The following is a 25,442-nucleotide window of genomic DNA, read 5'->3' as shown; positions in this document are numbered from 1 at the left end:
TAGATGGAGATATGATCCAAAGGCATGCATAAAAAGATGAGACAAACATAAAGGGCCAAGATCTAAAATGGGAAATGAGATCCTTACCAATAACAAAGGATATATTTAACTTCTCAAACAACTACTGCCAACATTCATAAGCATATTCACAATATAGGAACATGTGTGAAGAAGATTCCAAATTTTTGTTACAATGGACACAAGGGAAAATAGCAGTAATACCAAGCCTATCTAGTCTCATACTTGTAAGGACTCTATCCTGAACTGCCAACCAAGCAAAGGCTCCAACTTTAGGAAGACAAGTTGAATGCCAAAACAACTTATAAGGCCAAGAAGATTCTTTAACAGTGTAATTACCAGAAATATTCTTTAACAGTATAATCACCAGAAATATTCTTTGTCCAAATAATTTCATCCTCAGAATCAGAAAGAAATACAATTCTATCCCCCAAAATCTTCTCAAAATCTAATTTCATTCTTTGATCAACATATAAGAAATCAATCGACTTCCATCTAGCTAGCTTAAGGGGTCCACTAGTCACAATTTCAAAATAATCTGCTACAAAAACACCCCAAAAGGAGGAAAGAACAGTGATCAGAGGAGACCAATCCCTAATATTCACCAAAGTTGTGTGTCCATTTCATACTTCATTCCAGAATCTGACCTTTCTACCATTATGAACAATCCATGAGAGATAAGGCAAAATAACTGATCTACATTTACAAAGGAAATTCCAAATAGTAGAACCCAAAGGCAAATTTGAGACTTTAAAAATGTACTCTCTCAGTCCATTATTTAAATATTTGGAAAACATAGTCTGTGTCCATAAGGAGCTAGGCTTCTCATATGATTTCCAAACCAACTTAGCACATAAGGCTAAATTCTAATTCTCGAGACTCTAAATTCCTGTTCCCCCAAGTTTCTTAGGCAAACATACCTTATCCCATGCAACTAAAGGGAGTTTCTTCTTGCCATCTTTATTATTGTTTCAAAGAAAATCTTTAAGAGTATCCTATAAACTAACAATAACTTCTTTTGGAGACTTCAAAACAGACATGAGATATATGGGAACATCATTCAAAATAGACTTGATGAGAACAATTTTACCCGCCAAAGTTAACCATCTATGATTCCATGAGAGAATTATTTTAGAAATGACCAAAATAATCTTATCCCAAAAACTAATCTTATATTGTTTAACAAAGAAAGGAATCCCAAGGTAAGTACATGGAAGATTTCCAGTCTCAAATCCCCAAAAGGATTGCAACCTCTGTTGAACCAGTTGTGATGTATTAAGGAAAAAAAATCTTTGATTTATCACTGTAGACACCTAAAATTGTCCACTCTAATTAAATAAATATTTTATTTATTTAATTACTTTAGCCTAATTCTTCTATTAATTAAATAAATCTTTATTTATTTAATTAATTCATTTATCCTCTTCTAGCCTTATTTCTCATTTAAATAAATACATTTATTTATTTAAATTATCCTTTTCTTAAATTAAATAAATATCATATTTATTTAATTGATCCCACTTCTTCTATTAATTAATCAAATCTTTATTTATTTAATTAATTCATTAGCCTTTTCTACCCATGACACATGTCATTCATCTCTTAATTCCTACACTACCTACCCTTTCATTATTTTCTTATTTCCTCTACCTACCCTCTAATCATAGCCGACCATTTATCTTTTACACCTCTCAATCTTATCCCTCCACTTCTTATAGTGTCTTCTATATAAGGAGATGCTTCCTTCATTATCAACCCTATACAGTCAGCCCCGACTACGCTTTCGAACTCGCATATGCAATCAAATGTACTTGCAACCACATTTCTGTTCTTTATTGAGCTCTTGTGCACACATAAAATTTGAGAGCAAATATATCAAGCAAGATCAATGGAGATAGGAAGAATGGAGATCCAAACCCTATTGGACATGTGATGGTATAATCTTTATGATTTCATTTGATTTGCAATGCCTTAGGTAATCTTCATATGTTATGGTGGATCTTTGTTGTTGTTAGGCTAGGGTTTGGTGGTTGAATCTATTTAGTCTTTCAATATTGTTGTTTCCACTTTTCACCATATACATTTTGGCACGCTTGGTGCGACATGGATTTTTGTTAGATCTGTTTTTTTTCCAGGTTTTCCTAACCATATATTGTTGTTTTGTGAAACAATTTGGAGAATAACCTTGTGCAGCTAGGGTTTTGGAAACAAAATCAAGATCTTGGAGAGATTTGATCATATCTCACAAACGGCTTGGAAATTGTGTACCAAAGTTTTTTTGCAAGTTGAAGATACTATCAAGAGCTCTCAAAGAAAAATTTAGATCTATTAGAGCATATTTTAATTTTCTATGAATTTTTTATGAATTTTCATAAAAAATTAATTTTGAGAGCAAATGAGCTAATTTTTGGATTTTCTTACATTTTTGGAAAGATCTCATAATTATAAATAGGATCTATTCTTTTTTATTTTAATTTTGATGCAAAATATTTCCCTAAAAATTGGATCTTTAAAAATTAGAGTTTTTCTTTATTTTGATCAGATCTCACAAACGAATTTGAATTTTGGCATCAAAATTTTTTTGCAAGTCAGGAAAATTATTGGAGGTGTTCAGTAAAAATTTCAGATTTTTTGGATCAAGGTTTCATTTTACATGAAATTTTTATGATTTTTCATAAAAAATTAATTTTGAGAGCAAATTAGCGAATTTTTTAGATTTTCTTACATTTTTGGAAATATATTAGAATTATAAATAGTATCTATTCTTTGTGATTTTAAATTTGATACAAAATCATTCCTCAAAAATCAGATCTTTGAAAATTAGGGTTTTGTATTATTTTACTCATATCTCACAAACTGCTTGGATTTGTTGCAGAAATTTTTTTATGCAAGTTTGGAAGACCATCAGGACTCTCCAATAAAAATTTCAGATTTTTGGATCGATTTTGAATTTTATATGAATTTTTTATGATTTTTCATAAAAAAATAATTTTTGGAGCAAATTAGCAAATTTTCTGGATTTTCTTACATTTCCGGAAATCTCTTGAAATTTTACAGGTGTTAATTTTTTACGATAAATTAGATATTTGAATTGGTCAACAAAACACATTGTTGAAGGCCCCTATTTCACAAAGTCTTTTGGATCTAAAATTTACCTAACTTGTGTGCTTGCAGGAAGGGGTGATCATTTGAAACAATCCAAACTACTAACAAATCTTTGTTATAGGACCTTGACAAAGATTTTTTTTTATCTTTATTGTGTGCCTTGTTTTCATAGATTATCAAACACTTCAATTGGTGCACTAAAATTGAACCAGTGTCCTTTATGTCTTGGGCAATAGGCTCTTTTTGTTTAATCTTTAAGGGTCTATCTCCCCATGTGGTCATTAGGACTACTAGTGAGGAGAGAACGACCCAAGTGGTAGCAAGGAAAAGCCACCTCTTCCGAACCACTATAAACAATTGTATTCATGGTGAAAACTATGGATAACGTGTGCTGATTAGTTCATACCAACACTATGTCTCCCCATAAACCCGTTTGATCAAATTTATTTGGTCATTTGTAGGGCATAACCCCTACCGGCTGGGAGCCTTCTATATTTATAGAGCTAAAAGTGCTGCATGTATGGCCACACGAGCGGATGCCCTTATTAGCACCTTTTTGTTTTAGAAGCCAAAATCCTTCTAGTTGTTGGGGCAGGAGGTCAGACCTCTGGTAGCGGCCCACACACATATGGTTCTTAGTATAGATACAAATTTTTCCATGAGGATTTTTCATGGGGACTGATGCTTGGCTGCCTTGAGAAGTGAGTGCCGAGGGTGGAGCCAGTGGGGTCAAGCATCTAAGTATCCACTCTGAATAGCATAGCCGCGGGGGAAACTCCATGTGGGATCAAGAACTATTGTCTTGGCCAACCATAAGAATTGTGCTTGACTTATTTTGAACAATCAAACATTCAAGACCAAACATCAAAACATTGTGTCTTTTGTGTCTTTAAGTGTATGCAAAACAATTTTACATCAAACAACACACTTTATTTTGATTCATTTTGGAGTCTAAACACTTGCAAACATTGAGTCCTCATCAACATTGTGTCCTCTTGTCACGAGAAATAGTCAAACATTCAGATTTGGTCACAACAAGCAACCTCACAAATTGGAAAAATTGCACAAAGTTTGCAGAAACGCGTCTGTGTCTGACAAACCTGCGTGTGTGTTGTCTAACCGCATCTGTGAAGGGCAGAAACGCATCTGTGTCTTTTGAGCAACATTGCAACATCTCAGAAACGCGTCTGTGTCTGACAAAACCACGTCTGTGTCTGACAAAATAGCATATGTGTAATTTAAGCATGTCTATGAAGTATACAGGCACGTCTGTGTTCAGGATTGAAAACTTTCATAATTCAGCACACAAAGAATAGTTAGTTTCACACTTATTGAGCTTCCTAAGTATCTCTCTGGGGTTTTCATCTAGCATTCAACCTGTCTTTGGGTCTCACAAAGTCCATCATTGCTTTATACCTTACATTACATTCACATTTGTCTAAACTTGAGTCAAAAGGTCACTTGCTTGTCCTCATCTTATTTTGTCAACACACTACATACAACAACATTTTGCTAAGTGGTCCCTCATCAAGGTCTATCACCTTTGGGTCTCATTTGGTCTTACTTAGAGTCAAGGTCAACTTACCTCATCAAGAGAAACTATCATCTCTTTGGAAGCCACACCCACTCTACTACATACATACTTGGTCTTACACTTTGGACATTGCAAGTAAACCTCAGATTCATTTACATTCCATCCAAACTCTTGGTCTTCCATACTCTTTCCATTTTCATCTAGTCTCACACATCTTGGTCAATACCTAGTTCATGGTTGAAACTCGTTTCCAAAAATCTAGGAGAGAAGGTAAAGAGGCTCAAGAGTCCATAAACATGAGTGCCTATGAGTATGACAATGATGTCTTTTTCAATTCTGATCATACTACATTACCTGACATGGATGCCTATAGAAACATTCTAAATGTTGAAAACATGGACACTACAAACAACAATGATACACACAATGACAATATGGACAACGTTTCAATACATTCAGCAGAAATGGAAGACTCCATTATGGATCCCCATTTTAATCGATTGGTTGAGGAAATAATGAGGAGAGATAGACAATACTTCTTATAAGTGATGGTACAAAGTGGAGCCAAGATCCCTCATGATATTGACATATCTCAAAAAATGGAACATAGACCTTTGCAATAAACTCCAACATGGATCAAAGGAGGCCTAATAGTGGAGGCAATAGAGGACCACATCTTGTGTCTGAATCGCCATCATCTTTGTTTCAAAAACCAGAGGTCCCACATACACATGGTCAAGCATATGATACTCACCTTCACAGACCATTATGGAAGTCTTAAGCAGAAAAATATGCTCAATCACATACCAATCCTAAGGATCAACCACCAAAGCAATTGGATATTCAAAGGCACGCTCAAAATTTGGACACAAGGAAACCCCACATCAAATTTGGGGGCAACACACTAGAACAAACTCATGACATTCCTATAGAGTATGGTATACATGGATAAAGCAGATATGTCGTTCCTCAACATGACTCTATACCAAGTGGTCCATATACGCAACATCATTATAAACCTCCTCCATATGAAGATGTGTATGATCAATATCATCCATATATGCAACATGCTCCTCCTCCACCTGGTGGTTCAGGCATGGGGTATTGTCCAAGAAGTTAGTCTCCACCGAAGAATAATTTGGAACAGCAAATCAAGGACTTACAAAAGAAAATGGAGGACATAAATACATCGAAGCCAACTTACACAATGAGAGACATATGTCCCTATCCATTTGACAAAAGCATTCCAATGCCTCCATTTCCTACACACTTTGTGACACCTAAGTTTGATAAGTATAGAGGAAAGGGGATCCTAAGGCACATATCAGACAATTTTTCACAGCTTGCATTGAGGTAGCAGTAGAAGAGACATATTTGATGAGATTATTCCCACAAAGCTTAGGAGATCAAGCTATGGAATGGTTCTCCCAACTCCCACCTGGAATTAAGTCATGAGGTGACTTAGCTGAGGCATTTATACAACATTTTTCATACAACATAGAGATAGATATATCAGTCACTACTTAATTTGTGCAACACCAAACAAAAGGAGGGAGAGTCTTTTTCATCATTTTTACAAAGATGGAGGAATTTAGCTAGCAGATGCTCATGTGAAATTCCATAGAAACAAATGGTAGAAATGTTCACTGAGAATGTTAACAAAGAAATTGGTTATGACTTAAGGAAAGCTTGCTTGTCCACCTTCAAGGACGTCATTGAAAAAGGCTTAGCAATAGAAAAGGTCCTAATTGAGCAAGGCATCATCAAAATATTCAAGGAAAACAAAGAGGACTATAAAGGAAAAGACAAGCCAAGATTTTGGAATAAAAACAAGAACACAGTCAATGATGGTGTTATGGATGCCAATACAGTACGACCAAAAATCATTTTTTCTGGATCAAGTTCTACAAACAATCAAGTGAATACTCAAACAACTTCCAAATCACGAAGGAAGTACACCCCATTGGGAGAACCACTTGAATCAGTTGTCTAAAAGCTAGTGGCAAACAAGATAATCACAATTCCAGATTTCCCTCCATATGAGCCAAAGGTCAAACCAAATTGGTGGAATGATGATGAGTATTGTGAATTTCATAAGAGAAAATGTCATAAGATAGGAAATTGTCATCGACTGAAGAACATCATACAAGATCTTATTGATAGAGGTGGCATTGAGATTGAAGGACACTCATCCAATCAAGAACATGAGATGTTTAAGGAACCATTCCCAAAGCATGACAAGGGAAAAGCTAAAGCCACATATGACCAAACCAACTATACTAGAACATCTTATAACTATGATTCAACTATCAATCACATTTCAATTGACAATTATGTCTCTACCATTATCATCAAGGACAAAACGCCAGAGAATTCTACCCAAAGAGCCAAAATTATCCTAAAAGGCATTGGATCTTCTTCTGAACCTACCTTTGAATGTAATGTTACAACTCATCAAGGTAAATTCACTTTGCAAGGTGCTCCAACTAAAAATACCGCTTCCTCATCAACCAAGCCTAAGTATGACCTTGTAGAATAGTTAGGGAAGACACCCATGCTTATCTCCATCCTTGAGCTCTTACGCATATCCCCTGCACATAAAGCCATTCTTGACAAAATCTTGAGAGATACTTCTATCCCTACTGATCTGAACGTGGACCAGTTTCAAGCCATGGTGGGATACCTTTCCATTCCACACTCCCTTACATTCATAGAAGTCGATGACACCTCCGTAAGTCAGCCACATAATGCACCGTTACACATTGAAGCCTTCCTACACAAACATCAAATAAAACAAGTCTTGATAGATGGAGGAGTGGGTCTGAACATATGTACTTTGAACATAATAATACAATTGGGATATTTTGAAAAAGTTATGAATGCTACAAACAAAATTACCATCAAGGCATATGATGATGAAGAGCGTTCATCCAAAGGCACAGTCACCTTACCTCTCAGAGTTGGGCTGTTACAAAGGATGTGGTTTGTCAAGTCCTAGACCTAGATCTCACATACAACAGATTGCTAGGACATCTATGGATTCATGAGATGAGTGCAATACCATCTACATATCATCGATGCATCAAGTTTCCACACAATGGAGTTGAAGTGACCATCAAAGTGGATCCAAATCCATTCATATATTGCAACAATCTGCAACCTCGATCAGAAATAACAATCCCAGTCAATCGAGAAGCTATTCCTTCATCAGCATATGTGGATCCAGAATCCTTGAAACCTTCTACATCAAAGCAAGCAGAGCTCAAAGAAAAATTCAAGATTAAAGATCTGGGATGTGGTGAGTATATCTTTCATGTTGATCAAATCCCATTATCTCCTAACACATTTAGTCAACAAGAACAACCTACAAATAACTTTTAATACCAAGGAATTGGGTGTGAACCACCTCGTGTTGTGGCTACTAAGTCTGAATGCAAATCTCCTCTAGTGGTGCAAGCAACCCTTGATATTAATAGTCCTAAGAGTGGTTCCAACAAAGAATTTATTAAATATATCACCAGCCCTCTTGAGAACTCACATAGGCTTAACATTTCATTTACTCATTCCATTTCCACTCCACTTCTAGACTTGGATCAACAAGAATCACAAAATCCCTCACTTATTGGGGATCAAAAATCAAGATTTGAAAAGAAAAATCTAAAAGTCAAAAATAAAGAGAAGTCCTTTAGTCCAAATCAAAATCAAAAGCTATTGGACTCTCCAAAAATCAAAGTCAAGGATAAAACTCCTATGAAAGAAAAAGAACAAGAGTTTATCTCCCCTAATACCAAAATAATTGGGGGCAAAAGTTCTAAAATTTTAAATAAAAAAGAACACTTGTTGATCCTAAGTCTCCATCATGCTATCCTACTTTCACTTCTTTTCTCAATCATAAGCCTTCATCACTCATCCACTTTTTCCACACATCCTTTCCCTTCTGGTGATACATCATGGACCTTTAATGGAGCTTCCTCGAAGGACTTTGTTACCAGGGGTGCCCAAACTTCTTTAGGTGACACGCATACGGGCCTGTATAGTCCACATGCTAGTAATCCTATCTCAGTTCTTTCATCAAGGAAAACAGTCACTCGAGCTACACATCATTTAGTCAAGGAACAATGCAACTAAAATCATAAGGTTAAGCCTCACACATCTGAGGTGGGTGACTTAGTTCTCAGAGAAAATCCTAAAAATCAGCAATACAGAAAGAAGAAGGACAAGTTCGAATCAACTTGGCTTGGTCCTTACATCATCACAGCGGCCTATGGATCCAGTGCATATCAACTTTCAACCCCAGAGGGCGAACCTTTGGAGGATCCTATCAACAACATGCATCTTTGCAGGTTTTACACAAAGCTCTTCAGAATATCCTAATTCAAAAATACAAAAACAATTCAAAAAAATTCAAAAATTTCAAAATACAAAAAAAAAAATCATAAAAATAAAAAATCGTTACTTGGTGAAAACTTGGCAAACAGGTGCCTTGTGACACAAAAAAATTGAAAAACAATTTTTTTTTTTCCGTCCAATGGTGAAAGCCAATTTGGTGGCACCCTGGGCAATTACCATGGTGAAAACTGGGTCACCAGCGCCATGTGTAGAGACATTTCTCCTCCCTCCTTGAGGATTCCATTTCATCCTTCACTTTGCACACACTCACAACCTATTCATCCATAATAAACTTACCCATTCCCATCATGGCTTGTCATTGATCTACCTAAGATTGGTTAGCCACTCATAATAATATTCCTTTTCACCCTTTTCCATTCATAATAAATCAGTTCCTATTTGTGGCTAAGGCAAATCCTACGTCTAGTAATGGGTGTGGAACTGAGAGCATCGCCTATTCCGAGGAGTACAGTTTCTTCCAGTTTTCTTCATTCTATCCGCGCACAATTCGCAATAAAGCAGCACTTATATCACATATCCGTAATAAAGTTTTGTCTTCTCCGCAATAAAGTATTTGTTTCATGGATTCAGTCAGTTTTAGATGAGACACAACAACAACAATGGGCTTCAACAAATCAACTCTTTCAACAGACTCAAACAACATTATGGTTCAGTGTTATCTATCCTTTTTGTGAAAGTAAACATTGTGACCACAATCAAATACGACTTATACAAGTGACAAGAGACACTAAACTTGAGGACTACAGTGGATGTTGGTGTTGAGTCTTGGTTTTCTTTTGATTTTATCTTTTGGTGACATGTCTTTTAGCTTTTCCAGGATGTCTCTGACTAGAGATTTTATCTCTGGGATGTCTTTGACTAGAAAGGCGAGGATGGGGTATCGTCACCTATTTTTCTTTTGCTGTCTATGGATTGTCTTTTAGTAATGTTGTGACTTATCCAAGGATATGAGGACACTATGAGTCTAGTGTGAACTAGAGCATTCCTTGTTTGAGACTATCTTATCTCCATGCAAATAGGTACAATGACTTTCTAGGTCGAACATATGCCTCGATTGTCATAACCTATTTTGCCATAATAAAGCTCAATGATGATAAAGCACAAGAAGCTCTTTCACTTTCATATCTTCTGTCTTCCATCCCCATTTCTTGATTGACCTCCATCATCCTTCTTAATCCATGTAGCCTGCTATCACATAACTAAGTATAATGACACACCAAAAAAATATCTGCATTTCATGTAGTTGCACCTGCATTACCACATATAAGCATTTTTTACATACATATAGATAGCACAATTGCATCACATCCTACACACAACACATGTAAACAACCTTACATTTTTATCATGTAAATAATTATTTGCATTATCATATTCATCTGCATTTCATACATTCACATTTGCATTTGCATAACATATATAAAACATAAAAGAACAAAAAAAATATTGCATTTCATCATATTCATATTTGCATTCATATCATAAGCATCACATAGAAACATACATCACATAGGTACACATGCATATAGCTTCCACAAAGATGAATCATCTCATATATATGTAATCAAAAGTGTCATGATACAATGATGTCAAAATACATATGGCTACAAAATCACCCGAAGGTGTCTACATCATCATACAAAAATGGTACAAAACTGATACATAGGGAGCCCTCTATGGCTATGATGAACTCCCTCCCTTGGAGCCACCTAGCCTCGACGGAGTCTGAGCCCTAGAAGGACCCGCCCTAGGATCATCTCTCATGCCCCCTCTATCTGGTGCTAGTGGAGGACCCATAACCCCACCGCTGGACGTCTATCTCCTCTAACTCCCTCCAGTAGCCATCATTGTCCGCGATGGTCTGCGGAAGCTCCTCGCCCACTGCTCTGGTGGCACTGTCCCGTAGTATAGGTCTCGCCAATAACCTATCTCCTCCCCTGCTCGTAGAACATAGGTGTATCCAGCCCATGTGTCCTCTGTCACCTGTCTCCCAGCCCTCAGTGTTGTCTCAGCCTCAATATAGCACTGGATAGCCTGATCCCACTCCTGCTCAGTATTCCTCAACTATCTCCTAAACCTAGCTATCTCCCTCTCTAGGTCCTGGATCTCTTCTACTTGTCCCTGGCCAATCTCTCTCAGCTCAAGCAGCTCATCCTCCTCCTCCTTGGCCCCCTGTGATTGTGCCTGTGGCTCTGCCTATGGCTCCCCCTATACTGGTGGTTGTGCCTGTGCCTGTGCCTGTACCTATATCTGTCCTTGTCCCTGCACCTATCTAGGACCCTATGCTACTAGCACCTATAGTGGCAATCCACCTCGGCCCCTCACCACCTGAGCCTATCTCTCCTCCCCACCCTCTCTCTGTGGAGCCACCCTCCTCTCTCCAACTGCACCCCGCCTCCTCCTTCGACCTCTACCCCCACCATCTCCATCATCATCCCCATCCCCCCACCATCTCCATCTATCAGCTCCCCTGGGTTTGTCAGTCGTGGAAAGAGATGCTCAGCCCAATATGCAGTGTACTCTACATCCATACCTGCATCTTCAATCTCCGGCCACATATCCCTGGCATGGGCACCATCTCTACCAGCTGCATCATGGCATGATCATATGACAACAGTGGCTCAAAGTGTGCCTGATCTCGCACTGTCCAAGCATACATCCCGGAACCCCGTGGCATTCGTTGGATCTTGCCAAATTGCCTGCATACCCTGTCAACTAGCTGTCTCTCCAATACATAGGGCGTCCGCCCAATCAGATATTTGCTCCAGAGGGTATAGGGTAGATCCACTACATCATCCTCCCACTACTCGCACTCACAGTACGACCTCCATATTAGAGTGTTGATCTCATCTAGGACTCGACGCCAATGCTCCAACCTACCAATCTGTGGCTATGATGTAATCATATCGTACAAGTGAACAAAGTTGCATCCAAGACCCCTGCCCCTGAAATGTATCGGTCGAGTAACCGGCAGATGCTCATATGCCCACACCTGCAACAATGTAACTCCGCAGTCCAATCCTATGGATCCATGATAAACAAACTGATGCAGCTCATAGTATAAGTGTGCCAGCACACACGGTCCCTAGGCATATCTGGTGTGTTGCGTAACCAGTGTCTCCAAGGTGCTCCCCCAGCCCATAGCCAATCCTCATGTCGCCCTATCTAGACATAGGAACCCACTGATCACTCCTCCTAGCACTGCTGGTAGTGCCAATCTGGTCTGTGTCATCATATCCCATGCCACATGTCCAGCCCTCATCTCCAGTCCCAGATCCTAGAACACTCATCTCAGGGCCTCCCTATCTCCATCTCCATCATAGGGTATCAACTCCTTGTCGATCGGTATCCTCAATATCCTATACACATCCTCCAAGGTGACTGTCATCTCACCCATCGACAAATGAAAAGTGCATGTCTCAGAATGCCACCTCTCAGCCAGCGCAGTCAGCAAACCCATGTTCGCCCGAAACTCAGGCACATACAGAATGTATCTCAGACCCATAACCTCAATCGCTGCTCTATCTTCAAATGTCAGCTCTGGCTGTAAACTCTGAGACGATGGGAATCTCTCCCATGACTCCAGCATAGGTAGGTCCTCCTATAGTCAAGCAAATCAACTATGTTAGTTAAAGTGGCATTCACTGTTCATCACAAAATACTGCTTTTTATCTAAGTGCTTATGATACTCTATCCTAGTGACACTCATTGTTCATCACAAAGTGTTGTTATTTATCCTAGTTGTACTCCCTATTCATCACAAAGTACTATGTGTTTTAGCACTCCTTGTTCATCACAAAGTGCTACTCATATTTTGCACTCACTGTTCATCACAAAGTGTTGTTCATATTAGCACTCCCTATTCATCACAAAGTACTATGTCTTGGTACTCACTGTTCATCACAAAGTGCCTCGATCTACCCTAGTCTTCCCTAGAGGACCTTCTTGAGTGTATCCTCTCAGCAGCTTATCCAATCGACAGCGTATATTCATCACAAAACTGTCGATTTGGCCTAGAAGACATAAATGCACATTTTTGACATAAACACGCTTACATATTGCACAAACTCGCATTTGGTACCAACGCAGATGCACCTTGGCATTTTTTGACATTTTTGGCATTACCTAAAGTGCATTTATTGCACTACCTAAGATGCATTAATGACAACATTTATTGCAAAAAAGTACAAAGAGGTTTTGTTGTACTTATCGGCTCTCCTGCCTCTGCTGGCCTCTGATATCAGCGAACGCGATTGAATCTATGAACCAATGCCATCGCTGCTGACTACTACTGCACTTTGATCTCTTGGATGTGCGGATGACAATGAGGATGTTCTCCCTCATGGTCTATCTTATAGACTACCCTAGCCCTAGTCTCCCAAGTCAGTGTTCTTTATCCCGTGACTCTGTCACTCTATCCTATCCAACCAGTCCATTCTAGCCTTTCTTTCTTATCGAGAGATTGTTTGCGATCTTTCTAGACATTTTCATCCAATCTCTCGAGGGGGCATATCATTCCCATCTTGGGGCAACTTTGTATCAGTTCATATTATCTTCTTTGAAACAACGCAACAAGCTGCATTGTCTCAAAGAGGGGCAAAATGTAGACACCTAAAATTGTCCAGTCTAATTAAATAAATATTTTATTTATTTAATTACTTTAGCCTAATTCTTCTATTAATTAAATAAATCTTTATTTATTTAATTAATTAATTTATCCTCTTCTAACCTTATTTCTCATTTAAATAAATAAATTTATTTATTTAAATTAGCCTTTTCTTAAATTAAATGGATATCATATTTATTTAATTGATCCCACTTCTTCTATTAATTAATTAAACCTTTATTTATTTAATTAATTCATTAGCCTTTTCTACCCATGACACATGTCATTCATCTCTTAATTCCTACACTACCTACCATTTCATTATTTTCTTATTTCCTCTACCTACCCTCTAATCATAGCTGACCATTTATCTTTTACACCTCTCAATCTTATCCCTCCATTTCTTATAGTGTCTTCTATATAAGGAGATGCTTCCTTCATTATCAACCCTATGCATTCAGCCCCGACTATGCTTTCGAACTAGCATATGCAATCAAACCTATTTGCAACCACATTTCCGTTCTTTGTTGAACTCTTGTGCACACATAAAATCTGAGAGTAAATATATCAAGCAAGATCAATGGAGATAGGAAGAATGGAGATCCAACCCTATTGGACATGTGATGGTATAATCTTTGTGATTTCATTTGATTTGCATTGTCTTGGGTAATCTTCATATGTTATGGTGGATCTTTGTTGTTGTTAGGCTAGGGTTTGGTGGTTGAATCTATTTAGTCTTTCAATATTGTTGTTTCCACTTTTCACCATATACAATCACCATTCACTTTGTGCTCAGAAAATGATGCATAATTTTGTATTATTCCTTTAATCACATTTGCCTCAACTAACGAAGCATGTCCAAATAACAGAGTATCTCCTACAAAGAGACAATGAGAAATACTTTGGGGAATATTTTGAATCCTTATACCTTTCCAAAGCCCCCCCACTTTAGCAGCCCTAATAGCCCAACTAAAGGTTTCAGCTAGGAGAATAAACAAAAAAGGAGAAAGGGGATCTCCCTATCTCAAACCTCTAGAGGAAGTGAAAAAACCACAAGGAGAACCATTAATTAAAACCAAGAATCTTGCAAAAGAAATACATGCACAAATCCATTTGACCCAAGCCTTGGAAAAACCTAACTTCTCAAGAACAACACATAAAGCCCCCCACTCTATTCTATCATAAGCCTTCATCATGTCTAGTTTAAGTATCATGGTTGGGGCTCTTTGGGTGGAAATAGAATGCAGCACCTCATGTGCTACAATTGCACCCTTTGTCTCTCCCTTCTGGGAACAAAACCACCTTGCTCCAATGAAATGAGCCTAGGTAGAATTTTTGCCAACCTAAGGGAAATTCCCTTCGTAAATATCTTATACAAAGTGTTACATAAAGCAATCAAAAGTCTTAGTATCCTCTTTTTTAGGAATAATTACAATCATTGTAGTATTAAGTTATTTTAAAATAGACCTATTTCTCCTAGCTTCCTTGAGAGCCAATAAAACATCATTTCCCACAAAATCCCAACATTTCTGAAAAAATAAAGGAGTTAAACCATCTAGTCCCAAGGATTTATCTGGATTCATGGCAAAGACAACACTCTCAACTTCTTCTAAGGAAAAGGGAGACATCAACATCTTATTATCTTCCAAAGATACTAAAGGAGGAATATTAGATATAATATCATTGCTGAGATTTCCATTTTCTAAAGATAATAATGACTTAAAAAAACCTAATTGCCTCTGAAGCAATGTCCTCTCGCTCTGTCAATAAATTCCCATTCTGACACTGAATACAAGATATCCTTTTCTTACATCTTTTAATCTTAGTTGAAGAATGAAAATTTTTTGTGTTACTGTCACCATCTAAAAGCCATAACTCTCTAGATCTTTGTCTCCAATAGATTTCCTCTCTAGCTAACACCTCCTCAAGCTGTAATTTTAGTGACTTCAATTCATCAAAAACTTATGGCACCATACCATGTTGAAGCACGTGAGTATTAAAACACTCAATCGTATCTTGAATCCTTTGTTTCTCCTGAAAAATGTTCTTAGAATGCGAGAAATTCCATTCCCTAATATTCAATTTCAAATAACTTAACTTCTTAGCAATCTGAAACATACAGGACCCAAAACAAAAAGGAGCAGAATTCCACCATTTCATAAGCAGAGGCAAAAAGGAAGAATCCCTAAACCACATGGGCTCAAATTTAAATGGAGACTTAAAAGAAGCGCTACCCTCAATAACTGAAAGGGAAATTGGAAAATGATCGGAACCCAAGACTGGTAGAATAGAGGAAAAGAATTCAAAATTTGAATGAATCCAATTCTCAGATAACAAAAATTGATCTAATCTCTCAGCAATTTGAGAAAAATCCCTTCTCATGTTTGTCCATGTGAAAACCCCATTCTGAGACTTACAATCAAAAAGGCTCATATCAGAAATGAAATCCCCAAAGTCATCCATAATCCTTTTATTAGGGAAAACACCTCCTCTTTTCTAATCTAAATCAGTGATAGCATTAAAATCACCCCTGAAGATAATAAAGGAACCATGTTTTAAAGGAGAAGAAATCCTCATTAATTCACCCCATAACTTACTCTTCCCTTGAATTCTTGATGGAGCATAAATGTTAAAAAGCCAGAATTTAACCTTCGAAATCTTGCTTATAACTAAAGCCAACATCCAATTTGTAGCAGATGCCACTATATGTACCTCAATATTATAATTATTCCAAAGCAATGCCAAACCTCCTGAAGCACCACAAGCCAGAGAAGAAAGAAAATTCCACCTTCTCCAAGATGAAAAAACCAAATCAGCAGACTCCTTTGACAACTTTGTTTCTTGCAACATAAAAATATCACACTTAATTAAGTCCATCTAGGACTTAATTAAGTGTCTCTTGTTAGGGGCATTTAAGCCCCTAACATTCCAATAAATAATTCTCATTGTCCTCGAGGGGAGGCCGAAGCTCCCCTCTTCCCATTAATTGGAGAGTTTTTGCTTTCCCCAAAGCAACCTTGCAAATTACGTTTCACAGCCCCTGATCTTGTCACAGGGGGACTAGTCACAAATCTTTTACTCCTCTTTCTTTTTACACTTACAAGAGTTAGGTATGTTTTCTTAGGCCTACCAAGAGAGACTGAATGCCTCCCTTGCCCACCAGCAAGAGAAAGGGACAAAGTCTTTTGAATTCCATCATCAATTTCCATTTGAGTCTTAAGATTATTTGGAGGCCTACCTCTCCTAGGAGAAACCACCGATGGTGAAAAAGTCAGAGTTGTTTGGACAATCGGTAAACTCTTGCATGACTTTGGAGAAGCCAGGATAAATGGATTATCTTCAAAACCCAACTCTGTTGTAGCCAAAACCACAAAAGGATTAGCAAATGCGGAAATTGGAAGGGTCAATTTTATACCCCCCAAATCATTCTCAATTGAAAAAACAACTCTATCAGTAATACCCTCATCCATTTGATGTGCATGATTGCTAAAAATATCATGTACTTGCTGAACCAGATTCTCATCTGGCATAATAACAGGGACAACCTCTGATGGATTACTATTCCCTAAGGAAGATTCATTAGCCATATTAATTTCAACATTCAGAGGGGAATTATTAGACACCAAATTCTTAATTTCTTGAACTAAAGAAGCATTTTTATCTAAATTCACATTCTTTGAAGAATCCAAAACCTCCTTTTTAGTGCATGAACACAAATTGTCGTCCTTACCCTTTATGTGATTATTTGGCATCTTAGGGCAATCTATCATCAATGGATTATCTACTCCATTCATCGGGGGATTACCATCCACTATACCCCCGTTACTAGAAAATGTCTTCAGTAAAGATGAAAGTGAGACCGAACCCGAAGTGTGATCATTTGGTTTCCTAGAACTACGACACAATGGATTATTTTCAAGATTAATGTGACCTTGTTCTACCAATTTATGCAAAGAGACATTTCCACATCCTTCAATCGAAGGTCCCACCGACAAATTATCTTTATTAAGGGATTTAGGGACAGAGTCAACAACCTGCTGGTTTTTCTTAAAATCCATAAGTAAAGGAGCATCCAAAAGTAAAGGAGACTTAAGAAGCTCCGTATCTAATTTCTCAATTGACTAGTGCCAAATACCATCACGAGACTTGATATTACAAGTACGGGGGCAAACATTGTTAGGGTTAATAAGAACACAAATTTTTACCAGAACCTCCCCCTCCACAAAGTCCATTTTAGATGTTAAAAAAGTTCCAATAGTATTTCCAATTTTCTCAAGAACATCTGGATCCATAAATTCAAAAGGAATTTTAGGTAAACCAAACCAGAAAGGAATAAGTTTTGAACTAGACCAAGAAGGAACAAAAAAAGGTTTCCAAGCCGCAATTGAAATTAAATGTTTTCCAAACCAATGATGCAAAGTTCTTAATACATCATCTCTGAAAGAAGGAGAATCAAAGACAATAATAAAAGCATTCACAGACAATAATTGAAAATAATGCATATCCCCCCACCTTTTTTGCAATTTATGATAAAGCTTTAACAAACTAATTTGATCACCCCAAATTTCCCCAAAAATAGCATTCGTATGCAAACAATTCGCTTTCTTATCGACATAGGAACCTAAAAGATCGATACAAGGGATAGGAGCCCAAACCTGTGATGAAGAAACCCCCGGCAGAATAGGATCAGAAGGTATCTTACTTACCTTTTCCGGACTAGCTTCCTTGAGGTTTACATTTACCTTATTTCTCACCTACTGTGAAGAAACAAAAACCCTAGCCGCAGTCTCTTTATTTTCCAAGCCAACAACCCTAGCAAACGTTCGCTGATTGCCTAGATCCAAAGACCATTTCCTCGAAAAGCTCTTGAATTGCTTCTCAAAATTCCCTTGATTCGCACCATTATTAAAACGCCTTTGAGTGAATCTCCTTCCATTGTTATTCTGCCTCCATGCCACACTGCGTCTATTCCCAAAGAAACCTTGAAAGTATTTTGAAGCTAGCTGAAAAACCTTGTTATTTCTGCTTCGGTTTACCTGTATCGCCATGTCCTTCCATCTGCCTTTCGTGTAGACCCACTATAGAATAAGAGGCGGGTCTTCCCAGCCCACATCCACCCATGAACCCAAATGTCCTCTATCAGCCATGTCCGGTCACTGTATTATTTCTTAATTGCTTGATTGTATGAAATGATCCATAACAAGACCGATCTCAGTCAGTCGTTTTGATACAATTGGATCCAACCATCGTTAAATATAATGTTCACCGATCCTGAAATTCTCTTAAATGAGATCTACTATACTAGTTTAATAGATTGAGTGAGATGATCAAGCGGTAAATAAGATATACCTTGACCTAGAAATCGCACTTAGTCTCCAATTGTGGAATGGCAATGCCGAAAGGTATGTGCAAGGAGTGTCCCGATTTTCTTAAACTCCTGTAAATTCTGATCTCACATGCTCTATTTTGAAATGGTACTGCCAAAAATTTTCTTTTCTGAAGCGTTGCAGTTGAAATATTTTTTTATTTGAAGTTGAAACCTATAACATTATTTCTGCCATGCAATAATACTGCAGAAGAAGCAAAGATGGCTTATGTTCCACCGCACAGGAGAGCACAGTCATCGTCTAAGCCTGAAACCCCTGCACTCTCTCTCAACAGATCTATTGAGGCGGGCCATGGTTTCGTGTGGTTTCCTATTGACGAAAATGTCAATCCGTCGGCTAATGTGCAGATATATATATATATATATATATAAAGAAAATTATAGAATATTTGATGTGGAATTCATTTTTTTATTCACTTATTCTTTGAGTTTTAGTTATCTTGAAATTAAATTTGTTTTTTATTTAAGAGTGGTTATAAAATTGTCTTATTATTCATCTTGATTTGAATGTAATTTATTTGAAAGTTATTAATGCTACTTTAAAAAAGAATGATTAAAAATAATTACTGAAATTTTATATACTTTATATTTAATAAAAATAGATAATAATCAATCATTACACATTGTAATAGAATATATAATTAGCATATCTGTTTTGAATATGCACTTAAAAACACTTAACTTATTTGTTCAAAAAGAAAAGTGATATACAAATAAAATAGACTGCTCAAAAAAATCTCTCTCAAACATCTCTTACACATATTACCTTAAAAGATAAATATATCAATACTAACTTCTTTTATCACATAATTAATCCATCTCTTACACATATTACCTTAGAAGATAAATATATCAATACTAACTTCTCTAATCACATAATTAATCTATATTCAAATATAAATTTATTGAAAGCTTAAATTTGTTGATATATTCTACTATAAATATAACCAGTTTTTTCTTATTTGAGATGAACTTAAAAATAAATAACTAAGCACAAGATAATGAGTAAAACTAGTTATTAATCTTCCTGCAATTGAGGCGGATTTCTCCATCCTCTCCTGTGAGAACACCAACATCTGCCAGCCTGGCCATTGCATCCGAGAACTTTCCCCAGAAGAACATATTTGAGGCAGCGCACTGTTGCACAACTTGGTAAGTATTGGGATCTGTCAGCAACGTTGCATCCGAAACAAATAACCCGCGGTTCTTTGTAACTTCATCATAGTAGTTGTTATCCAAGATATCTTCCAAAGTGCTGCTATCCAAACGCACTGTGATGTTGTTGTCGGTGGTGTTTGCAGGGCACTTTTCTTTCAGTTCTGCGGCATAGCTGGGATCTAATGATGGGTCTGTGGAATGAGTGCTGTTGAAGTTGTAGAGCCTCTGCAATACGAAGAAATTACAGTGGGAAACGCCAATTGTATGAGCACCTGCACCATATTACAACACTCTTATCAACTGTATATCAAATATTCTAAAAGACAGACATTCAAATATGTATTAGTGTCGAGTGCCATTCTACAATGATAATAAATGGTAATAAATGGATTTTAACGATTTGAATATGTTAAACATATTATGAGAACTTTTATGCAATTATACCAGATAAAATGACCATGTCTTGTTGGGACAATCCCTTATCTACAAACACTTTTGTTAGCTGATCCACAGTGGCAGCTGGGGAGGGCAGATTATCTGCTGTGGTGTCTGAAGCCAATGAAATCTTTCCGTCTTTTCGTCCACCCTTCACTTGCCACCGTGCTCGTCCAAATGGAGATGTCTGCACATAAAAAATTAATATTGTGAGGAGTTTTAAGTTTCGGTCAGTTTTAAATCACACACATTAAGTAACATATTAAATCTAGAGAATGTTAGTCAATTTTAAGTGTTTAACACTTTTAAGCTTAGAAGTGTATTCTTAGTGTGACCACACATGACCTTAAGCAACATATTAAACCTAGAAAATGTCAGTAAACTCTAATTGTTTAACAAGCTTAATGTGTGCAATTTCAGCCGTTTCTTAAGGTTCTACTCTTATATTAAAAATCCTTTTTAGAATCGTTTACTGGATCAGTAACAATTTATTTTTATATTTAGTAGTTTAGAAAAAAATTACTAATTAGAAGAATTGTGCAACTTTATTCTATTTATAGTACCATATTATTATGTCATTTATGTATAAGTATTGGATCAATTGTACAAATTTTAGAGTGATCAAAATGAATGGTTAATCAAACAATAGAAAATATGTATCAGATGTTTTAAACGTTTTAAATGCATAACTATTCAGAAGTCAAAACAAGAAAAAAATCATCAAAATCTGATATACTTTTTAAGAACTTAAGATACCAAAAATTAGCTATAATGACTACTGATACCCTTCTCCTATCCAATCCATGAAAGAAACGTTTTAAAGAAAAAATAATTGGTGTTGAGAAACAATAACCAGAAATGCGCTATCCCTAGCGGCAAATGCAAGTATGTCTGCACAAGAAACAGTCTCAGGACAGACAGCTTCCAGTTCTGCTTTCGCTGCGTCAATCACTTCAAACCCACGAAGGCTCGGATTGTTAGCCGGTGAATCTTTTTCCGCCTTATTGTCTGGAGTGGAGTCGATAAGCACGGACCCGTCGCATCCCTGCAATTTAATTAAAAACATTACAACTGATCGCAATTGGCGATGAAATGCAGTATGCTCAATATGTATGTCCATAGAATGAACTGGAATGAGTTTCAATGTGCATATCCATATAATGAAATGGAATGAGTTTCAATGGATACGTACCCTTACGAAGCAGTCGTGGAAGTGCATCCTTATAAGCCCAGGAGCCACTCCTGGATCTCTTTCAAACGCAGCTTTCACGTTGTTAAACACAATGGATTCTGCTCGATTACAACGCCCTCTGTAGAAATCTTCCCGCGGACCATTTCTGTGAAAATTATCCCGCGGACCATTTCTGTTATCCTTATCTCTGTCAGCAGCAGCAAAGGCCATAATCAATGCAGCCAAAACGAGATAAACTGTAAAACTGCATTTTGCCATTTCAGCAAAACTGTAAACTTGGAAGAATATAAGAGTCTACAAATTGTGAAATGCTAGATTAATGCATTGCACTGTAATATTGACAAACAAGCCTGTGGAGCAAGATATTTATAGCAGAGCCATGCAATTGTTCTAAGCACCATAGTATGAGGTCTGTAAATTATATTATTTGTAAAAAATCTCTGTGATGGTTATCCAAGCACACATATCCCAATAATAATACTAATCAGGCATCGTGTATCTTTAAGAATTAGGGAGAGTGCATCTAAAGTATAGCCATCCTTATACCAAGGAGTGGATGACATAGCAGTACTTTCATGAAAGCTTCCAATTTTGTCAAAAAAGAGGAAAATTAAAATATTACAGAAGGAACTATTTGTGGAAGTTTCAAAGAGAACATCCTCATCATATTCAATCACATGGTGTTGACTCTCAAATCCCACCCAACAAGTAGATTTCATTTATTGTGAAGTTAAATAAAATAATTTATGATATTTTGTAGCTATTGACTTGTATTAAAACATAGTTTTCATCTAAAGGCGGCTCCTTCATAATCAATCTATTGTTTCTAAATCCCATCTCAAGATTTTAAGCATGTTTATTCTAGCAAAATCTTTGGAAAAGTACGTCGATCAAGAAATATAAAATAGGTAAAATAAGTATATCTTATCAAAACATGGGACAAAAAATTAGCTTTTATAGAGCATTGTTGATAGAGGAAAAACACTCTGAAGACAAAAATTATAGAGGTGGGTTTGAAATCCTCATCCATACTAAAGAATTATAGAAGTATTCAAACAAATAATTAAAACTCAAAAACTATGGTTTCACAACTAAATAAGCTGTCTCAAAACCAAGAGCCTCCCTTAGCACAACTTCCCTAATAGAAATAGATCTTTAGATAACCAAGAACCATCCCTTTGGGCATAGATAAATTATGAATCCACCTTTTCAAAGAATTTATAATGTTGTGAAAACAGATCATGAAGTTAAACTAGTCTAGGCTAGAAGTTTTAGGATTTGTAGATTGAAGTTATTCACTATTTCCCAAAATCAATTGTTAGCACATGCTCATTAGAGAACACATTATTTGTTGACTTCCATATTTTTCTTAAGTATAGTCATTTTAGGATCCAAAGAAACATTAGATTTGTTAGAAGACACAAGACCCTCACAACAAAACATAGCCCCTTCATGCCCTAGAATTGTTTTTTTTTAATCTAAGGTTGTTCATACAACAAGGGGCATGATTTACTCCAAATGTATATACTACCACCGTGCATGTCACTGGAGTAAATGACTTAAGAAACTTTTGTAGCTTATGAATTAATAGGACAAGATTGAAAATAATTCACATAAATTGTTGTATTATCTTAAGAGGTTGTAGAACATGTTCAAAAGAGAGATTCTTAAACATCGCCCAATTCAATAGTCAAAGGTAAATTTTGACTTAAAAAAAACTGTTTATGCTGTAGCTACTCATATTTTAAAACTATTTTCATCCTAATCTGCTCTTAAAAAACTCTATTCAAGGCCTTTAATTTTAATATCTAGAAAGAAATAGGTATTGTTTGAAATTGAGAGATGAACTTTCCATCAAAGTGTTTCTGATCCTTCATATTTAAAACATAGATAAATAATTATTTTAAAAGTGTTGGTGTAAATAATTATTCATCATGGATATTATTACACTTACTTAAGTTTACTTAGGATAATGCATTTCATAGTAGTTTGGATATGAGACACTTGGGTGTTTGTGTCACATTGGGATAGTGTGTGTAGGAGAAATTCCACCTCTTATGGTGTTGATCTTGTTATTACACTATCATATCCACTTATTGTGGAGTGATAATTCCACCTTCGGTGGGTGATCCACCTCATGTGGAATATTATATTATTTCTCCTACCTACCCACACCTATTTCCTACCTACCCTTGTTTCTTATTGAGCCACATGTCATGTTTGTGTGCTCATACATATCCCTAGCCTTGCCTATATAAGCAGGCTCATCTACATTGTATGTAACGATTAACAGGTTGTTGATCATTTTCTATTGATGAGAATACAGTTTATTCTTATCCCATATTATGTCTCTTTCATGTACATTTCAATGACTTCTTGATCTTGGCAAAATCCAACATGGTATCAGAGCTATTGGAGTCTCATTGATTCGTCTTGAAGAGGCATTATTGTGACGTCAAGAGGCAGATCTGAGGAGCATCGTCATTTGGAGGCATCCTAGACCAGATCTGACCTCGCCATTGCGTCCGGAAGGCCCTTTCCATGAATTTTGGTTATAAAGTTGGCCTATTTTGGTGAGAAAATTTTTTTTCCCCAATTTTGTTTATCGTACAGATTTTTCGAATTTCAGATATATTTTTCAAAAAAAAAATTTTCTTTCTGAATATTGTTTTGAAAAAAAAATAAAAAAAAAATCAAAAAAATTCGAAAAAATCGAAAAAAAATTGAAAAGGCCAATCAGAAAAATCAAAAAAAAAAATTTGTTTGGGGGGTCCGCAGACCCCCCCCCCCCCGTGCTCCGTACCCCCCTGCCTGCGCAGGTCTGCAGATTCCGTTCGTGCCGCAGGGTCCGTACCTGACGCGTTCCGTAACCTGTGCTCCCACCGGTGAAGGCCCCCCGCAGCGTCCACCGCCAGCGCTGCTTCCCGGCGCCACACCTGCCTCCCCGCAGCACGTCCTCCCCGCTCCAGATCCCCGCGTCTCGCCCAGCGCTCGCTGCAGCCACCGGCGCCTCCCGCGTCACAGCTCCGGTCGCCGCGTACTCCGCCCGACACCGTGAGCGGCCACCGCAGGTCTTCCGCTAGCGACACCCACCTCTGTCTCCGCGCTCCGCCCTCGATCTTCGCTCGGCCGACGCTCCCCGTTTGCACCGCCTCCCACCTGCAAGTGCCACGCAGTACACCCGACAGACAGTCCAGTCAGCACACTCGGACAAATCAACCGTACGTGCGCCACGTGGCAAGCCACGCAGACCGCAGGTACACCCGTCCAGCGCCACCTCATCCGCCACGCGGACACTCCGTCAGACACAGTCAGCTTCTTCGTACGCCCGGTCAGCAGTACGGACTGCCACACCAGCAGATCAGTCACCTCTGCCACATCATCATCCGTACAGTACGGAATATCCAGTCAGTTGTCCACGCAATCTGTCCGTACGGTACGGACGCCCAGTCAGCCAGGCAGCGAAGTTTTGGCGACGGTCATACGGCCGTCAAATTTAACCTAGTGTTTTGCTGATGTCAGCACCACATCAGCAGGGTTTGAAAATTTTTTGACCCCCTCTCATTTGCATTTTTGATTTTGCAGTTCAACTTCAAAT

At 37.4% G+C, this 25,442-nt stretch overlaps 1 protein-coding gene across 1 annotated transcript; it reads right to left on the bottom strand.

The window, feature by feature from the left end:
* Positions 1 to 20,070: 20,070 nt before the first annotated feature.
* Positions 20,071 to 25,230, bottom strand: LOC131048336 (peroxidase 5). The gene is made up of 6 exons (XM_059210270.1): positions 25,214 to 25,230; positions 24,648 to 25,003; positions 21,845 to 22,080; positions 21,506 to 21,697; positions 20,662 to 20,839; positions 20,071 to 20,489 (listed from the first exon to the last, which is right to left on the bottom strand). Exons 1-6 carry the CDS (start codon positions 25,228 to 25,230, stop codon positions 20,071 to 20,073), a joined length of 1,398 nt encoding a protein of 465 aa, XP_059066253.1.
* Positions 25,231 to 25,442: the final 212 nt, after the last annotated feature.

The sequence above is a fragment of the Cryptomeria japonica genome, chromosome 8 (genome assembly GCF_030272615.1).
Source record: "Cryptomeria japonica chromosome 8, Sugi_1.0, whole genome shotgun sequence".
Classification (NCBI taxonomy): domain Eukaryota; kingdom Viridiplantae; phylum Streptophyta; class Pinopsida; order Cupressales; family Cupressaceae; genus Cryptomeria; species Cryptomeria japonica.
This window is presented reverse-complemented; position numbering and strand designations above follow the sequence as displayed.